A 16,607-nucleotide genomic window follows, 5' to 3' on the forward strand; every position below is an offset into this window, starting at 1 on the left:
AGTAGACTTAGGAATAACCACTGTTTCAGGTTAAATCTTTTAAGTTATTTTATTATTATATTTTTTCTTTTAAAAGCTGCAATCACTGTCTTTACAGAAAGGTAAAAAGATCTTGCTTCTGGATCCTTCTGGTTGGTTGAAGGGACCTTCAGGCCCAACTTGACAATCGATCTTTTTTAAAAGTCTGGTCTTCTTTAGATGTATTCACTGTTCTGCTCGGTTGCTATGTCCTATCTTTCCCATGTACTGAGCTATGAGAGCTGGCTCTGCTGGCTGTCTCTGAGCTGACTCTGCCTCCTCTTTAAATTCTGGTCTTCCTTAGATGTATTAGCTATTTTAGCTGGGCTACTTTGCTTTGTCCCTTTCCCATGACCGAGCTGACTGTAAGCTGACTCTGCTTGCTTCTCTTGTTCCTTCTCTGTTTCTCTCGTTCCTTCTCTGCCCCTCTCTGCCTCTCTCTCAGGGTTATATATTTTTCTGACAGTTATTAAGTTATGACTTTATTGTAAAGTAACTTTTATTTCTCTTGGATTGGAAAAGGTACCTTTAATCTGAATTTTTCTAACACAACGAAGTATTAATTTTGGGCATGGCCTCAGCCTACAGATCCCTGATTATATTGTTTCCTTTGTGATGTTCAACGTTCCTTTGTGATATTCAAAAATGCTTTGATTTCAATAGGAGTGTGAATTTTGGTTCCTGTCATTGCTATAGTTTTGTTATTGAATTGTGGCCCCAGCTCATAATTTTGACTTTGATCTGGGTCTAATTTGTGTTCTCGTAGACATGTTGTCTCCAGTTTTCTTTAATTTACCTGATTGCAGCAGAGCTTCACACCTATATATTTGACCCCCTAGTCATTATTTTCTATCTGTTGATCTTACTTCAATGAAGGTGTGAATCATTGCTTTTAGCGTAATGCTAAAAATCCACTTGGTTATAACTTGAAAGGTTTACATTTATCACCTAACTCAACTGAAACCCTCATCCATGCTTTTCCAGATGCTTACTAAGATGATTAATTTCAATGAAGGTGTGAGCCATTGCTTTTAGCTTCATACAAAAATCCTGTTTGTTTGCTAAGCCTGTTTGGGAGAAGGAATCTGCATTTTATAATCCTGCTCTTTGCAGCTGCTGTTAACCCTTCATGGGATCTTTCCCTGTATCCTCTCATGTTTCTCTCAGACCAGATATTGCCAGACTTCCATGTTTCAAATGACACATCTTTCCATATTTTCAATACCACCACCGACAAAGCAGTTCAGCGGTGTCTCCACGGTGTGAACTTGTTGGTGTTTCATCATTTGGAATGAAGTACTAAATCCATTCCACAGTCAGCAGGTGAATGGTCTCTCCCTGATGTGGACTCTCTGGTGTTTCTGCAGGTGGGTGAACCACTGAAGCCCTTCCCACAACAGAGCAGGTGAAAGGTCTCACTCCGAGTGTGAATGTGTCGAATTTCCAGATGAGATGGGTACCTGAATCCCTTCCCACAGTCTCCACATTTCCACCGTTTCTCTAAGGTGCTGGATGTTCTGGTGTCTCTCCAGGTTAGACAATCAGTTGAACTCTCACACAGAACATGTGTACAGCCTCCTCCCGCTGTGAATGGTGTGATGTTTTTTCAGGCTGTAACTGGTTAAAACTCTTTCCACAGTCAGTGCTCTGGAACACTCTCACTTGGGTGTGTGTGTGTCTCGGTGCTTTTCCAGTCACACTGATGATTAAAATCTTTTGAAACAGACAGAATAGAGAAACATTTCTCCTTCTAGTTTCAAAGACAGGTAATATTCCAGACCCGTGGAATCGAGTGACTATCAGATTTTGATATCATGTTTGGTTTGAGATTTCCGTCTATAATTCCGCCTCTTCGAGTATCCTGGAAAAGGAATTTACAAAAGACATCACTGTCAGTACAGGATAGAAATTCAGAACAGACAATTCTAGTTTCTCTGGAACATTCTTTCCTCTCTTATTCCCCAAAATCTGTAAATCTCCGTCCCACACACTCTCCCTCCATTCTCACTCTGCTGTATCTAATATTCACCCTCCCAATTCTCCTGAAGGTGCTGATTCAGGCGGATTGACAGATCCATGCTCACTGCTTCCTGTCCTGGACACGCATGCAGGCTGCCACACAGATGAATGTCTGTATTACTGGACTAAAACGTGTTTCATGGACAGGGTAGATCGATCAGAATATTGAACTTGTTGCCTATGAGGTTAGTCGAGTACAGATGATCAATAATTTGTGAAGGAAATTGGATGGGTACTGCAGTGTTACAGGAAGGCTCGTTGAGAATTACAGAATTGCTTGAGAGTCGGCATGGATTCGAGTTGTCAAATGGACGGCTTCTGTGCCATCATGACTCTATGACTGGAAATATATAACATAGTTGCGTACAATATACAACTAGAAATAATAATAAATGTACTTTACATAACCATAAATTATAGATCTAATCTGTACCATATAACAGTAGACATTTCTCCATTCAATATTAATTTAATGTCCCCTTAAATGTCAGCCATCTCAAACCAGCCCTTTAATTGTGAACATTAGGAAAAAGGCCATCCTTTTAGCCAAACAAATAAATGTGTCGAGCTGAGGGAGCAAAATATGTCAATGTCTTTAAGAGAGAGAGAGACCTGGACCAAGCTTTCCAGAGCCTGCACCCTCCCTGGATTCACTTCCTTTCCCTTCAGTTGCTGCAAGTGACCAATTGTAGGTCAGAATGAGAAAGAAATGGAAAGGGGGAGAAAATAAAATGTTTTACTCACAGATGTTGGAGACAGGAGGAAGTTTCAGTCTGCGTTAAGCTCAATCCTTATTCACACAAGCCCGGGCTCTGATTGCCTGAAGGTCGAGTCCTTCCGGTCACTCAAGTTTTCCCATTGGTCAAGCCCTCAGCATGAAGCGCGGGAGGGGGACACTGCACATGCGCAGTTTCCTCTGTCACTTGAATATGCGCATCACGGCTTTTGGGCTGGGACACGAGCACGCACGTGCAGCTGTTGAACTGTTTGGAGGATGCGCGTTGGCCCTGTTCGTCCTGTAGAAGACGAGGAAAACTAAGGAGATGGTGGGAAGGTTTGGAAACACTTTGTGGTCGGCTAAGCCCTATTAAAAATTGTCAGCTCACCTGGTTCGCTCCTTCGGAATTTCTCCCTCCCGGAACTTGGTCCAGGTTAACGGCCGCCATCTCGGTTAAGTGAGTGGAGGGTTCAGGGGGGGGAATCAAACAATGAGAATAGGCCCCGCCCCTATTTACTCTGATTGGCTGGAGGACCAGATGCCTGTCTCAGTCATCCAGACCCGCCCCCTGTTCCCATTGTTCCGGGAGGGGGAGGGTACAATAAATCAGAGGTTCCACTTTGGGCTCAAATCAATGAGGATTCTGATCTCTGGGAAGGAAGGAAACCCTGGGAGGTGGGCGAGGAGGATTCAGAAACACCCGCTGGAGGCCCCAACCTATCAATTAGACTCATTGATTTTATTGTCAGTCTGCAGACAGGAGCTGGAGAACTGAATCCAGGGAGAGGGAAGGTGAAAACTGGGAGTGGAGGGAAGAAATGGTGCAGATGGTGAGATGGGTTTGGATTTCAGCCCAGGGAGGAGGGAGAGCGTGCGAGACGGAGATTTGCAACTTTAAGGGAAAAGGAGGAAAAATATATTCCATAGAAACGAGAATTGTCTCGTCTGAATTTCTATCTGCGACTGACAGTGATGATTTTTGTAAACTCATTTTCCAGGATATTACAAGGGGAGGATTTACAGATGGGAAACTCAAATCAGACTTCACATCAAGATTTAACAGAGTCTCTCCATTCATCAGGACCTGAATATCATCGAGATGTGAATCTGGAAAGAGAATTTTTAGTCTGTGGGAAAAGACTTTGAATATCGTCGTGACTGGAAAAGCACAGAGACACACACAAACCCAAGAGAGTGTTCCACTGCAGTGACTGTGGAAAGAACTTTAACCAGTTTCACAGCCTGAAAACAACATTGCAGCACTCACAGCGGAGAGCGACCGTAAATGTGTTCTGTGTGTGGACGAGCTTTCAACTTTTGTCAAACTGGAGCCTCACAAGCACACCCTCACCATGGAGAAACGGTGGAAATGTAGGGACTGTGGGAAGGGATTCAGGTCACCATCTGAGCTGGAAATTCATCGACGCTGTCACACTGGAGAGAGGCCATTTACCTGCTCTGTATGTGGGAAAGGATTCAGTGATTCATCCAACCTGCGGACACACCAGCGGGTTCACACTGGGGAGAGGCCATTCACCTGCTCTCAGTGTGGGAAGGGATTCACTCAATTACCCCATCTGCAGGCACACCAGCGAATTCACACCGGGGAAGGACCATTTACCTGTTCCACGTGTGGGAATGGATTCAGTAATTCTTCCCAACTGCTGACACACCAGCGAGTTCACACTGGAGAGAAACCATTTACCTGCACCGTGTGTGGGAAAGGATTCACTCATTTATCCAGCCAGCGGAGACACAAAGTCACTCACACAAATGAGAGACCCTTTAAATGCTCTGACTGTGGCAACAGCTTCAAAAGTTCTCGAGAACTGATGTACCACCAGCACATTCACACCGAGGAGAGACCGTTCAGCTGCTCTCAGTGCACAAAAAAGTTTAAAAGGTCTTCCAACCTGCGGGAACACCAGCGAGTTCACATGGGGACGAGGCCATTCACCTGCACAGTGTGTGGAAAGGGCTTCTCTCAGTCATCCCACCTGCTAAGACACCAGCGAGTTCACTAGTGATGACAGAGTTTGGATTCTACTCCTTTAGCTGCTGTTAATCACACCCAGGACTGAATCATGTTCATTCTGACACTTGGTGAAGTGGGAGGGTTGGAGGGTTTCTTTCTGCTGGACTGACCGGTCTCATGACTTTGCTTCCAGTGGGGTGATGGTCTTTGAGCCTGGGAGAGCACATTTCCACTGAAACGATCCACAAAAATTGAAAGTACATTTATTATAACTTTCACAATAAATATTTTCCTGATTTCAGGCAAATCTAAAATACAGACAGAATTGGAAAAAAGTCTGGCAGCATCTGTGCTAAGAGAAACAGAAGTTTCACGTCCAATGTATCTCTACTTCAGAACTAAAGAGAGGGAGAAATGTGTTGGGTTTGATGCGACCATCAATTCACTCGAAGACACGTGGAGAAGTAAACTGTGGTTTTAATCAGCTTAGAACTGAGCCTGCCTGTGACTGGTACAACACTGAAGGCGGCCCCGCAGGTCAGCAGCTCTTATACTTCCTGTAAAGGGGGTGGAGCAGTGGCCGGAGCCCGTACATGCCCCAACATATCCCCTGTGGATGAAGCCACACAATGGCCCATAGGTAGAGCCCACAGGGTGAATAACATAACACAGTGCACTGGTGAATTATCAGTAATTATACATTCACCACACTGGTGAAAGAGGGGGAAGGTCAGGTAGAACAAAAGGGAAAGTCAGTGATTGGTTAGAGGGTGGGTAAGATTAAATTACAAAAATGTCCTGGAACAAAAGGGAGAGGTAATGGTTGTGGGAAAGAAACAAAGCATTGGTCCAGAGTAAGTGTTAATGGCAGAATAAAGGACAGCTCTGTCTGGAAGCAAAAAACATGAAAACAAGATGCAGACTGGCACTCAGTAAAAAAACAAATCAAAATGGAGGAGAGAGTTCAGGGTGTGAAGTTGTTGAACTCAATGTTGAGTCCAGAAGGCTGTAAAGTGCCTCATCGAAAGATGAGGGGCTGTTGGTCCAGCTTGTGTTGGGCTTCTGTAGAAGCCAAGTATTTCAAATACAACTAGTATAGGTAAAAGATAGCTGTTTAAGCATAAATGTTGAGCCCCAGTTTTAAATACCCATTTATACAGCATAATTCACTTTTACTGAAGTCCGTTGTTCTGGCAAATGCATATTTTCAAGATAATGACACTGTCTTGTGCTAATTGTCAAGGTCAAGGGATTGAATACACAGCAACATTGTTCACAATGCAGATAACAGCTGGGTCAGAAAAGCTGATGTTGCACATTGAAGATGGACGGCTTGCCATCAAATCAAATGTGTTTGAGTCTAACCCAAACCAATTAGGATTATATTGGGGTGTAATTAGACGACTTAAGACAGATATGAAAGTGTATAACTAAAAAGTTTCTCCCCGCCATTTTAGCTTAAGTTTTGTCTTTCTGTTAGTTTAGTCAGTTTTTGCCTTTGATTCTAGTCTCCATTTTAGTTTATGTCTTTTGGGGGTTGTCAGTTTAACAGTCTGTGCCAGTGATGTTAGTCCACTTTTGACTTTGAGTTTGAGTTTAGCTGAAGATTAGCTTTCTCTCTCTCTTCATGTTTCATTGCCAGACTTTGACCTTTAAAAAGTTACTTTCGAGCTGTCTGCCTAAGCAAAGAAAGATAATGTCTGTAATTCTCTGAAAGCTTCGAATTGTCTACGAATTGCCTTTTAAATGACTTTCAAATTGTAATCAAGCGACTACAAATAAAACAATTCTTTTTGGCACCTGAGGAGTTTATACTGCAAATTTCTGCTGAGTTCCAGTATTCGCAAAGTGCTACTGATAACCGAATAGCAGAGATGATATAAATTCCTTCAACTTTACACAGTCGAATAATACAAGGAATCGAACAACTTAACACAGTCTACAATAGTACAAATCTTACAACTTGTCGTATTGCGCCAGGACTTGATTCATCAACTAAGCTTCCCCCAAACCTGGCGTAGTTCGACAGGTTAAGATCCTTAAATTAAAGATTCCTTTTAATTGGCGTAGTCAGGCAGTCGGGGGGGGGGGGGGAGTACTGAGGACGACCTTCGGAGGCCCAGGTGACGACGGAAAGCTTCGAAGATAATCGGAGGAGGTCGGGAACCTTCGGGAAGCTTCGGAGATAATCGGAGGAGGCCCAGAAGACAGCCGGAACCCACGGCTAGACTGGGGTAAGAAATATCTTTTTCACCCTTAAAAGTCTTAAAGCCGCATCAATCAGTACTTCGACCCTTGAAAAGAACATTTTTTATAGACTGTGTTAAATAAATCAAGTGCCAGTCGGTCGGTCAGACTATCAGGCGTGACTGGAAGATTAGTCACTGCAGTAACTAAAATAAAACGGCAGTCAGCGATCAAGAAAAGTTATGGCTGATCCTAATCAAAGTGTAGATTCAGAGCCTTTAGCAGACAGAAAATTACTCCCCACTACATCCAAGGGGGGTGCTGGAATACCAGATGTTTTTGTTGAAGATATGTTGGGGGATTTTAGATCTTTCATTCGTAGACAATTTGGACTGTCTGAAGTTGCTACAAAAATTGAATCAAAATATGATATCCCCAAAGGACAGTGGTCCCTTGATAATATCAAGAAGGCATGGGGTAAGACCACACGGTTAAACGGTGGAAGACGTATGAAATGGTCTTTTGCAGTAATGGCACAGCTCCAAAAACATCAAGAGACAATTGCTAAAATTAAATTTGATCATGAGTATAGGTCGACTAAAGACCAACTAATGGCAGTTGTTGAAGAATTGCGAGATGCAAAATCCAAACTTGAGCATTATGATGAAATTAGAACAGATTTGCAAAATAAAACCTCTGAACTCCAGCAGTTATCTGTTCAAATCGGAGAATTTCAAAATCAAGTTTTTAAAGTGGAGTCAAAATACCAACAGCTGCAATTAAATACTGAACGAAGTGATGATGAGTATAGGTCTACTAAAAGGCAATTAATTACAGTTGTTGAAGAATTGCAAGATGCAAAATCCAAACTTGAAACAGATTTGCAAGATGCAAAATCCAAACTTGAGCATTCTGATGAAATTAAAACAGATTTGCAAGTTGCAAAATCCAAACTTGAAACAGAATTGCAAGTTGCAAAATCCAAACTTGAGCATTATGATGAAATTAAAACAGAATTGCGAGATGCAAAATCCAAACTTGAGACAGATTTGCAAAACAAAACCTCTGAACTCCAGCCGTTATCTTTTCAAATAACAGAATTCCAAAATCAAGTCTTTGAAGTGGAGTCAAAATACCGACAATTGCAATTAAAAACTGAGCGAATTGAACTTGAAAATTGCAAGTTAGTGAAAGAAAGATGTGTTTTAGAAAGAAATATAACCAGCGTGACTGAACATTGCAATTCTTTGACAAACATGCTTTCTGTACAAAAGATTGAACAAACTCAGAAAGCAGTCCAAGCCACCCACCTAGTGGCACAATCGGCAATTGCACAGCCAAGATCAATTGTTAAACATAAATCATTTTCTCTGTCGGATGAATCAGACGAAGATAGTGTTCCTACAATACAAAATACTAAAGCAATTCGACTAGCCCCTTTAAAACACAAACGGGTTAGAGTTGGAAGCAAAAATATAGAAGAAGATGGTGAAACTATCACTAGAAACATATTTGACCACCAATGGGTTCATGAACAAATTGATCCTTCTAAAATTGACGAATGGTCCAAGGGTCTTCCACACCCTAAAAAGGGTGGTAAGACCACATGGGATGGAATTCACAGATTACAAGCCATTTACAGTCTCCACCCATTTGATGGAGTACAAATTCTGACTATCATGCTAGGTACTCGTATAAGTTCAACCCTTAAAAATGAAGTAGAAGTTGCCCTTGGAGACGATTTGCAAAATTTAGAAGCTGGTTGGCTAACAATCAAGAATTGGCTATTACAATTTCGCCCCCCGAGGACCAATTGGTCTAAGATCACAGCTTGCTTTCAAAAAAAGAATGAAGATATTCAGGATTTTGAGGAAAGATTTTTACGTACTTGGATGGAATATTCAGGGATGACACTCGACCAGGAAAATGACACATGGGATGCAAGCACTTTAAGTCCATTAAAAACGGCTTTTATAGCCGGTGTTAAACCTGGAGTTTCTGCTGCCTTGAATTTGGTTTTACCAGCTTGGGCCACAGCTGGCACATACCGAGACATAGTTGACCGATGCATTCAGATAGATCGTGGTTTGCACAATCAGGCAACTTTTAACACTGCAGCTGCTCAAATGCAGCCTATTGCTCAAATCCAGCCCATGTTACCTGCTGCTCCAGCGGCGGCTGTTGCAGCACCTGCAGGAATATCAGCAGTAACTACAATTTCACCACCGGCGCCAGGGCAAACATGTACCCTTGCTCCATTAAAATCACGTAAGAAAATACCACAATGTCTTTCCTGTGGTAGAGTAGGACACTGGATGGCAAAATGCTATCAAAAACAACGGATGGATTCAAGAGATGATAATGAAGTAGACAATGTTCACTACAATACATCTCCACCTCGTGGTCAACCATGTAACACGTACCAACAAGACACACCCAGTATGGCTTCTGGTCAGCAACACTGGCTAAGCAACTACAACCATGGGTTGCTTTTACAGTTAATCAACAACAGTATCATAATAGCCCAACTGTTTACCACATGGCTTTACAGAATCATCTCAGGCAACTGCCTGTTCGGCCTTCCACCATTATCCAATATGAAGATGATGTTCTGATAACCTCTATCAATAAAGATGATCATGACAAAGATTTACGGATGGTCTTGAACCACCTCAGTACTAACAGTCGCAAAGCTAGCTTTCACAAAGCACAAATTGCCCAGAAAGATGTTTACTTGGGACAGAAAATTTCCAAACGAAAAAGGGAACTTACTCAGAAGAGAACGGCTGCCATCAAAGCAGCTAAAGAACCCTCAATGTATCGCTAAAAAGTTGCCAAGAACTGTCAACTTAAGAAAACTGTCATTCTGAACGTTGCTTTATTAATTTAAAGAAATTAACATATCTTGTTAGCTGTGTTTCCTTTAACAGAATCGGCAAATTCATCTACAGAAAATCAAGATACAGCGCAAGATTGGTTCAGTTATATATTTAATAAGTTATTGTTTTTGATATTTTAAAATAAATGTTTAGAATTAGCCTGGAAATTAAAAACTTCAAACAATGTGGAAGCTAGTTTAAAAAAAAAACCAACAATCTTTGATTAAAAGCCAAAAGAACAGGTTGTTCAAAGAAATTTGATAACGGTAATTTGGCAGCAATCCAACTTTTACTCCCAGTCCATTTGAGTGACAAAAAAAAAGTTTAAAGATGCGAATGGCATCATTCCAAGCTATACGCCTCTTTTGTCTCTGTAAGAAAATTAACCCTTTCAACAAGCTTTTGTGTATTATCCAGAAGATGTCAAAGATTGACATCAATTTTGATAATCATTTTACCATTTATTACTAGATCATATGTTCAACTTTTATTGTATAATAATTTTAATAATTATTTTGAAATGCCTGTTGCAATGTTAATTCCATTTTATTGTTTAAAACTGCAATGATTCTTTGCGCTTTTACCTATCCTATCGCATTAATGATGTATTTTAATCTTTCCTGATATATCTCAATTTTTCGATTTATCAAAGGGCCGACTGTAGAAGCCAAGTATTTCAAATACAACTAGTATAGGTAAAAGATAGCTGTTTAAGCATAAATGTTGAGCCCCAGTTTTAAATACCCATTTATACAGCATAATTCACTTTTACTGAAGTCCGTTGTTCTGGCAAATGCATATTTTCAAGATAATGACACTGTCTTGTGCTAATTGTCAAGGTCAAGGGATTGAATACACAGCAACATTGTTCACAATGCAGATAACAGCTGGGTCAGAAAAGCTGATGTTGCACATTGAAGATGGACGGCTTGCCATCAAATCAAATGTGTTTGAGTCTAACCCAAACCAATTAGGATTATATTGGGGTGTAATTAGACGACTTAAGACAGATATGAAAGTGTATAACTAAAAAGTTTCTCCCCGCCATTTTAGCTTAAGTTTTGTCTTTCTGTTAGTTTAGTCAGTTTTTGCCTTTGATTCTAGTCTCCATTTTAGTTTATGTCTTTTGGGGGTTGTCAGTTTAACAGTCTGTGCCAGTGATGTTAGTCCACTTTTGACTTTGAGTTTGAGTTTAGCTGAAGATTAGCTTTCTCTCTCTCTTCATGTTTCATTGCCAGACTTTGACCTTTAAAAAGTTACTTTTGAGCTGTCTGCCTAAGCAAAGAAAGATAATGTCTGTAATTCTCTGAAAGCTTCGAATTGTCTACGAATTGCCTTTTAAATGACTTTCAAATTGTAATCAAGCGACTACAAATAAAACAATTCTTTTTGGCACCTGAGGAGTTTATACTGCAAATTTCTGCTGAGTTCCAGTATTCGCAAAGTGCTACTGATAACCGAATAGCAGAGATGATATAAATTCCTTCAACTTTACACAGTCGAATAATACAAGGAATCGAACAACTTAACACAGTCTACAATAGTACAAATCTTACAACTTGTCGTATTGCGCCAGGACTTGATTCATCAACTAAGCTTCCCCCAAACCTGGCGTAGTTCGACTGGTTAAGATCCCATAAATTATAGTTTCCTTTAGCTTCTCCGGAACATTGCAGCAGGCCGAGGACAGAAATGTGAGCCTGAGAGCAAGGTGGTGAATTCTAATGGCAGCAAGCGGAAGGTTAGGGTCATGCTTGTGGACTGAGCGGAGGTGTTCCACAAAGAGGGCAGGGAACAGGCTACAGATGAATTAAAGAGAAACCATTTGGGTCCAGAACATTGTGAACATCCTTTTACTATGGTTGTCTTTGATCCTCAAGTCATTTTGTGTTTTTTAACCGTGTTTTGTTTCATTAATAAACTTTTATCAGTAAAAATATTAGATTTTTCTGGACTTTTCGTGATTAGATTACTGCACTTTAGGAAAAGTGGGTGAGAGGGCTGACAGGCTCTTTCACAGAAAGTGAGTCCCTTTGAGGTAATTGGCAAAGGAGTCAGAGGGGGAGATGTTATTTTATTTTATTTTTTGACACAGCGAGTTGTTCTGATCTGCCTGAAAGCAGATTCAATTGTATCTTTCCAAAGGGTAAATGCTTGAAAGGGAAGAATTTGCAGGGCTGTGGGGAAAGGGCAGAGCAGTTGGATGAATCAGAGAATCCTTTCAATGAGATAGCAGGGGCACGATGGGCTGAATGGTCTCCTCCTGCAGCCTGTGAATCTGAGCCTCCTGCTTTTGTGCAGGCTAAAAGGGACAGATTCATTGCAGCCTCTTTCCTGTATATGTATTTAAAGAGACGGGTTTCTCTTTAGCTCTGAGTGACCGATTTAATAATCGTTTGGAGGCCCATTTCCCAGTCAGACCTCCAGCACTTTCCTGTCTCTCTATTAGTGCGACATGCATGGAAGTTTCCCAACTGGGCACAGACCCCAATTATTCTCAGCTAAATTCAGCCTCAGCTCCGTCGCCTGGCTGTCATTGACACGAGCTATAGAGACAGAAAGGTGCCCGAGGCTCAAATGGAAATTCGAAACTAGTGGCTCTAAACCAACAGTTCATCATTTGTCAGTCAAACATGTTATTTATGCTGGGGTGTTCATTAATAGATTTAGGCACTGGAGGCAAAGGGTGGGTGGGGTTTTTAGTGGGTAACTTTCCATTTCTAACTTTGTATTGTCTCTAGTGTCAGCTGTGGCTCAGTGGGCAGCTCTCTCACCTCTGAGTCAGATGGTTGTGGATTCAAATCCCAGTCCAGGGACATGTGGGCTAAATTCAGTTTCATTGTTCCTCATCCCAGCACTGAGGGAGTGCTGCACTGTCAGAACAGCCTTCTTTCAAATAAGATGTTAAACTGAGGCCCTGTCTGCCCCTCTCAGGTGGGCGTAAAAGTTCCCACAGCCACTATTTTGAAGAAGAGCAGGGGAGTTATCCCCGGTGTCCCGGTCAATATTTATCCCTCAATCAACATCACTAAAAACACATCATCTGCTCATTATCACATTGCTGTGTGTGGGATCTTGCTGTGTGTAAATTGGTTGCTGCTTTTCCAACATTAGAACATACAGAGCTGAAGGTGCCCATTCGGCCCATCAAGTCTGCACTGACCCACTTAAGCCCTTACCTCCACCCTATTCCCGTAACCCCTCCTAACCTTTTTGGTCACTAAGGGAAGTTTATCATTGCCAATCCATCTAACCTGCACGTCTTTGGACTGTGGGAGGAAACCGGAGCACCCGGAGGAAACCCACACAGACACGGGGAGAACGTGCAGACTCCGCACAGACAGTGACCCAGCGGGTAATCGAACCTGGGACCCTGACGCTGCAAAGCCACAGTGCTATCCACTTGCGCTACCGTGCTGCCCAACAGTGACTACACTTCAAAAGTTCTTCATTTGCTTTAAAGCACTTTGGGATATCCTGTGGTTGTGAAATGTGCTATAGAAATTCAAGTTTTTAAATTGAAGATTTATGTTTTCTGAACTTGTTACCTGGAACTTTATTGATTTCAGCCACCTCCAACTTACCATTTAATAAATTCACTTTGGTTCAGACAAGGCAATTAAGGCAAAGGCAGAATTCTCTTGATATTAAATTTAAAAAGTTTATTCAAAGAAACTTTTTAGACATTGAATTTTACAACTTCATGCGGGTAATCAGTCTGCAGGAGTGTTACCCTCTCTGGCTCCTTTGACAGTAATTTCCTTGGAACTCGGCCTCGGGAATCTTCAGTACTTGGCCAGCATGGAAGACCTTCAGATGTTCTGCTTTTATCCCCAAAGTGACCATTACCTCACGTCAGAGTTGGGTCTGTTGTAATATGACAATTGGTCAATTTGGTCACTGGATTAATTTAATTGGATCCCCAATTACTGACACCACCTTCTCTCATTATCTTAGACAGGAATACAATAGAACTGTTTCATACTATCCCTTTATCTGATTCTATAACAATCCCTTATTCATACAGCTTCAAAAGTTGAGGCTAATCAGAGTTTGAAGGTCTCTCTTGCCAGTACATTTATCCTCATTGCACATTCTTTCCATACACAGCAATTAAGCTTTTACATTTTTACAGCAAATAAAACTCAGTCTTTCACTATACCTACTAAATCATTTTTGATTCATTGTAACTGAATTAAGGCTCTTAATCAATCATCTGTTACTGACTGGCAGCTAATTAATACAGTAATCTTTAATTAATACGTTTGGTTAATACAATATCCACTGGTTGGAAAAGACTGTTTTATGGAAGACAATCACTTTCTTTCTTACTAACTTTGATTGGATTGAACAATGGGTCTTCGATTTGAGCCAGACTTTGGCAATATATGATCTTCTGTAGCTTTACAAAATTCTGGAACAATTTGTTCTTTAAACAATTTTGCCTCATTCAGCAGTATCTAGAAACAGTTTGGTTTATACAGAATGAATTTTTAAAATAAAGGTCCAGTCACGTTTCAGAGTTTAACATGGTTTCCTTAACCTTGCTACTTATAACAGTGAAGATTGCCGAGTGATTGTTTTTTAAAACAAAATATTATTAATGAGGCATACCGAGAGTTTCCGACATTACAACAGTGACTACACTTCAAAAGTACTTCAAAGGCTGTAAAAAGCTTTAGGTGATTGTGTGGTCACGAAAGGTGCTATAGAAATAGATACAGAATCCCTTAAGTGCAGAAGGAGGCCATTCAGCCCATCGAGTCTGCACCGACCCTTCAAAAGAGCACTCTACCCATATCCACTCACCTGTAAACCCATAACCTCACCTGCACATCCCTGGACACTGAGGGGCAATTTATCAGGGCTAATCCACCTAACCCATACATTTTAGGACTGTGGGAGGAAACCAGAGCACTCGGAAGAAACCCATACATTCACGGGGAGAACATACAAACCCCACACAAGTGACCAAGGTCAGAATTGAACATGGGTCCCTGGTGCTGTGAGGCAACAGTGCTAACTACTGTGCCATTGCGCCACTCAAATAAATGTAATTTATTTTCAGAACTAGTGCCCAAACCTGGACATATCACACTCGGTCCACTCATGAAGATCATCAATAAAGACTGAGACTTGATTTTGTACAACCATGTCTTTCTCTCCATTTCAAATCCCCCGTGAAAATCCAAACACAGTGTATCGTGAAAGTATTTAAAACAGAATGACTTGTTGTGATTTGGGATTCACTGCCTGACAAAGGTGCAGGAAGTAAATTCAACTGTAACTTTCAAAAGGGAACTGAATAGATTCTGTAGGAAAATAAACTTGCAGGGAGATGGGACCAAATCGATTGTTCATTCAAAGAGCTAGTATGGGAATGGTAGACTGAATGGCCTCCTTCTTTGCCCTCTGGTTCTCGTTTACTTTTGAGGAAAATCTTGAACCAGAGTTTGGCAGTATTTGGGAAATACCTGAAACCCACTTCTGAGGAGGGGGGTAGAAGCGGAGATGATGGACTGTTTCCAAAAAGAAATTGGGTGGGCTTTTGAGGGAAATAAACTGGCAGAGATACGGGAATAGAACAGGGCAATCATTTGATCAATAGAAATCTACAAGTTGTGAATCTTTGGAATTCTCTAGCCCAGAGGGCTGTGGGAGCTCAGTCATGGAGTGTGTTTAAAGCAGAGACTGACAGATTTCTAAATACCAATAACAAAGGGATATGGGGATAGTGTGGGGGGAAAGGCATTGAAGTGGATAATCAGCCATCGTATTGAATTGTGGAGCAGGCTTGATGGGCTGAATGGCCAACTTCTGCTCCTATGTTCCAAAGGTACACAGATAAGCAGGAAAGTAAATTGTGAAGAGGACATAAGGAGGTTACAAAGTTATATGTTAAATGAGCAGGAAGAAATCTGGCAAATTGAGAATAACATGGGAAAATGTGTCATGGTCCACGTGGCAGGAAGATTAAAAAAGCTTATTATCTAAATGGTGAGAGATTGCAGAGCTCTGAGATTCAGAAGGATCTGGGTGTCCGAGAGCATGAATCACAAAAGGCGAGTATACAGGTACAGCAAGTAATTAGGAAAGCTAATAGAATGTTATTGCATATTGTGAGGGGAATTGAATACAAAAGTAGGGAGGTTATGCTTCAGTTGTACAGGACATTGGTGAGACCACATCTGGAGCAGCGTGTACAGTATTGCTCTCATTTAAGGAATGATGTAAATGTGTTGGAAGCAGTTCAGAGAAGGTTTAATGAAATCACACCTGGAATTGGAGGCTGGTCTTATGAGGAATGATTGGACAGGCTGGGCTTGTGTCCAATGGAGTTTAGGTAACTTAATTGAACCATCTCAGATCCTGAGAGTCCTTGACAGGGTGGATGCGGAAAGGATGTTTCCTCATGTGGGAGAATCTAGAAATTGGAGTCACTTTAAAAGTAACAACTTGCCCATTTAAGGCAGAAAGTTTGGAGTCTTTGGAACTCTCTTCCTCAAAGGACAGTGGAAACAAGGTATTTGAATATTTTGAAAGCAGGCTGGATAGATTCTTGAAAAGCAATGGGGTGAAAGGTTATCGGGAGGGTACGCGGGAATAAGACCATACTAAGACCAGACATAATAGGAACAGGAGTAGGCCATTCGGCCCTTCCAGCCTGGTCCATCTTTCAATAGGATCACAGCTGATCTGACATTTCTCACGTTCACTTTCCTGCCCTTTCCCTGTAATCCTCGGTTCCCTCACTGATCAACAATCTATCTCGGCCGTAAATATACACAAGGACTCTGTCCCCACAACTCTC

General features: G+C 41.4%; 1 protein-coding gene across 1 annotated transcript in view; it reads left to right on the forward strand.

The window, feature by feature from the left end:
• The first annotated feature begins 2,968 nt into the window (after positions 1–2,968).
• LOC140417958 (uncharacterized) overlaps positions 2,969–16,607 on the forward strand; it is a 128,385-nt gene continuing 114,746 nt past the window's right edge. Inside the window, 2 exon segments of the mRNA XM_072501389.1 lie at positions 2,969–3,091; positions 3,754–4,515. Of these exon segments, the coding sequence (XP_072357490.1) occupies positions 4,108–4,515 (408 nt within the window). The 5' untranslated portion in view covers positions 2,969–3,091; positions 3,754–4,107.

The sequence above is a fragment of the Scyliorhinus torazame genome, chromosome 5 (genome assembly GCF_047496885.1).
Source record: "Scyliorhinus torazame isolate Kashiwa2021f chromosome 5, sScyTor2.1, whole genome shotgun sequence".
Lineage (NCBI taxonomy): Eukaryota > Metazoa > Chordata > Chondrichthyes > Carcharhiniformes > Scyliorhinidae > Scyliorhinus > Scyliorhinus torazame.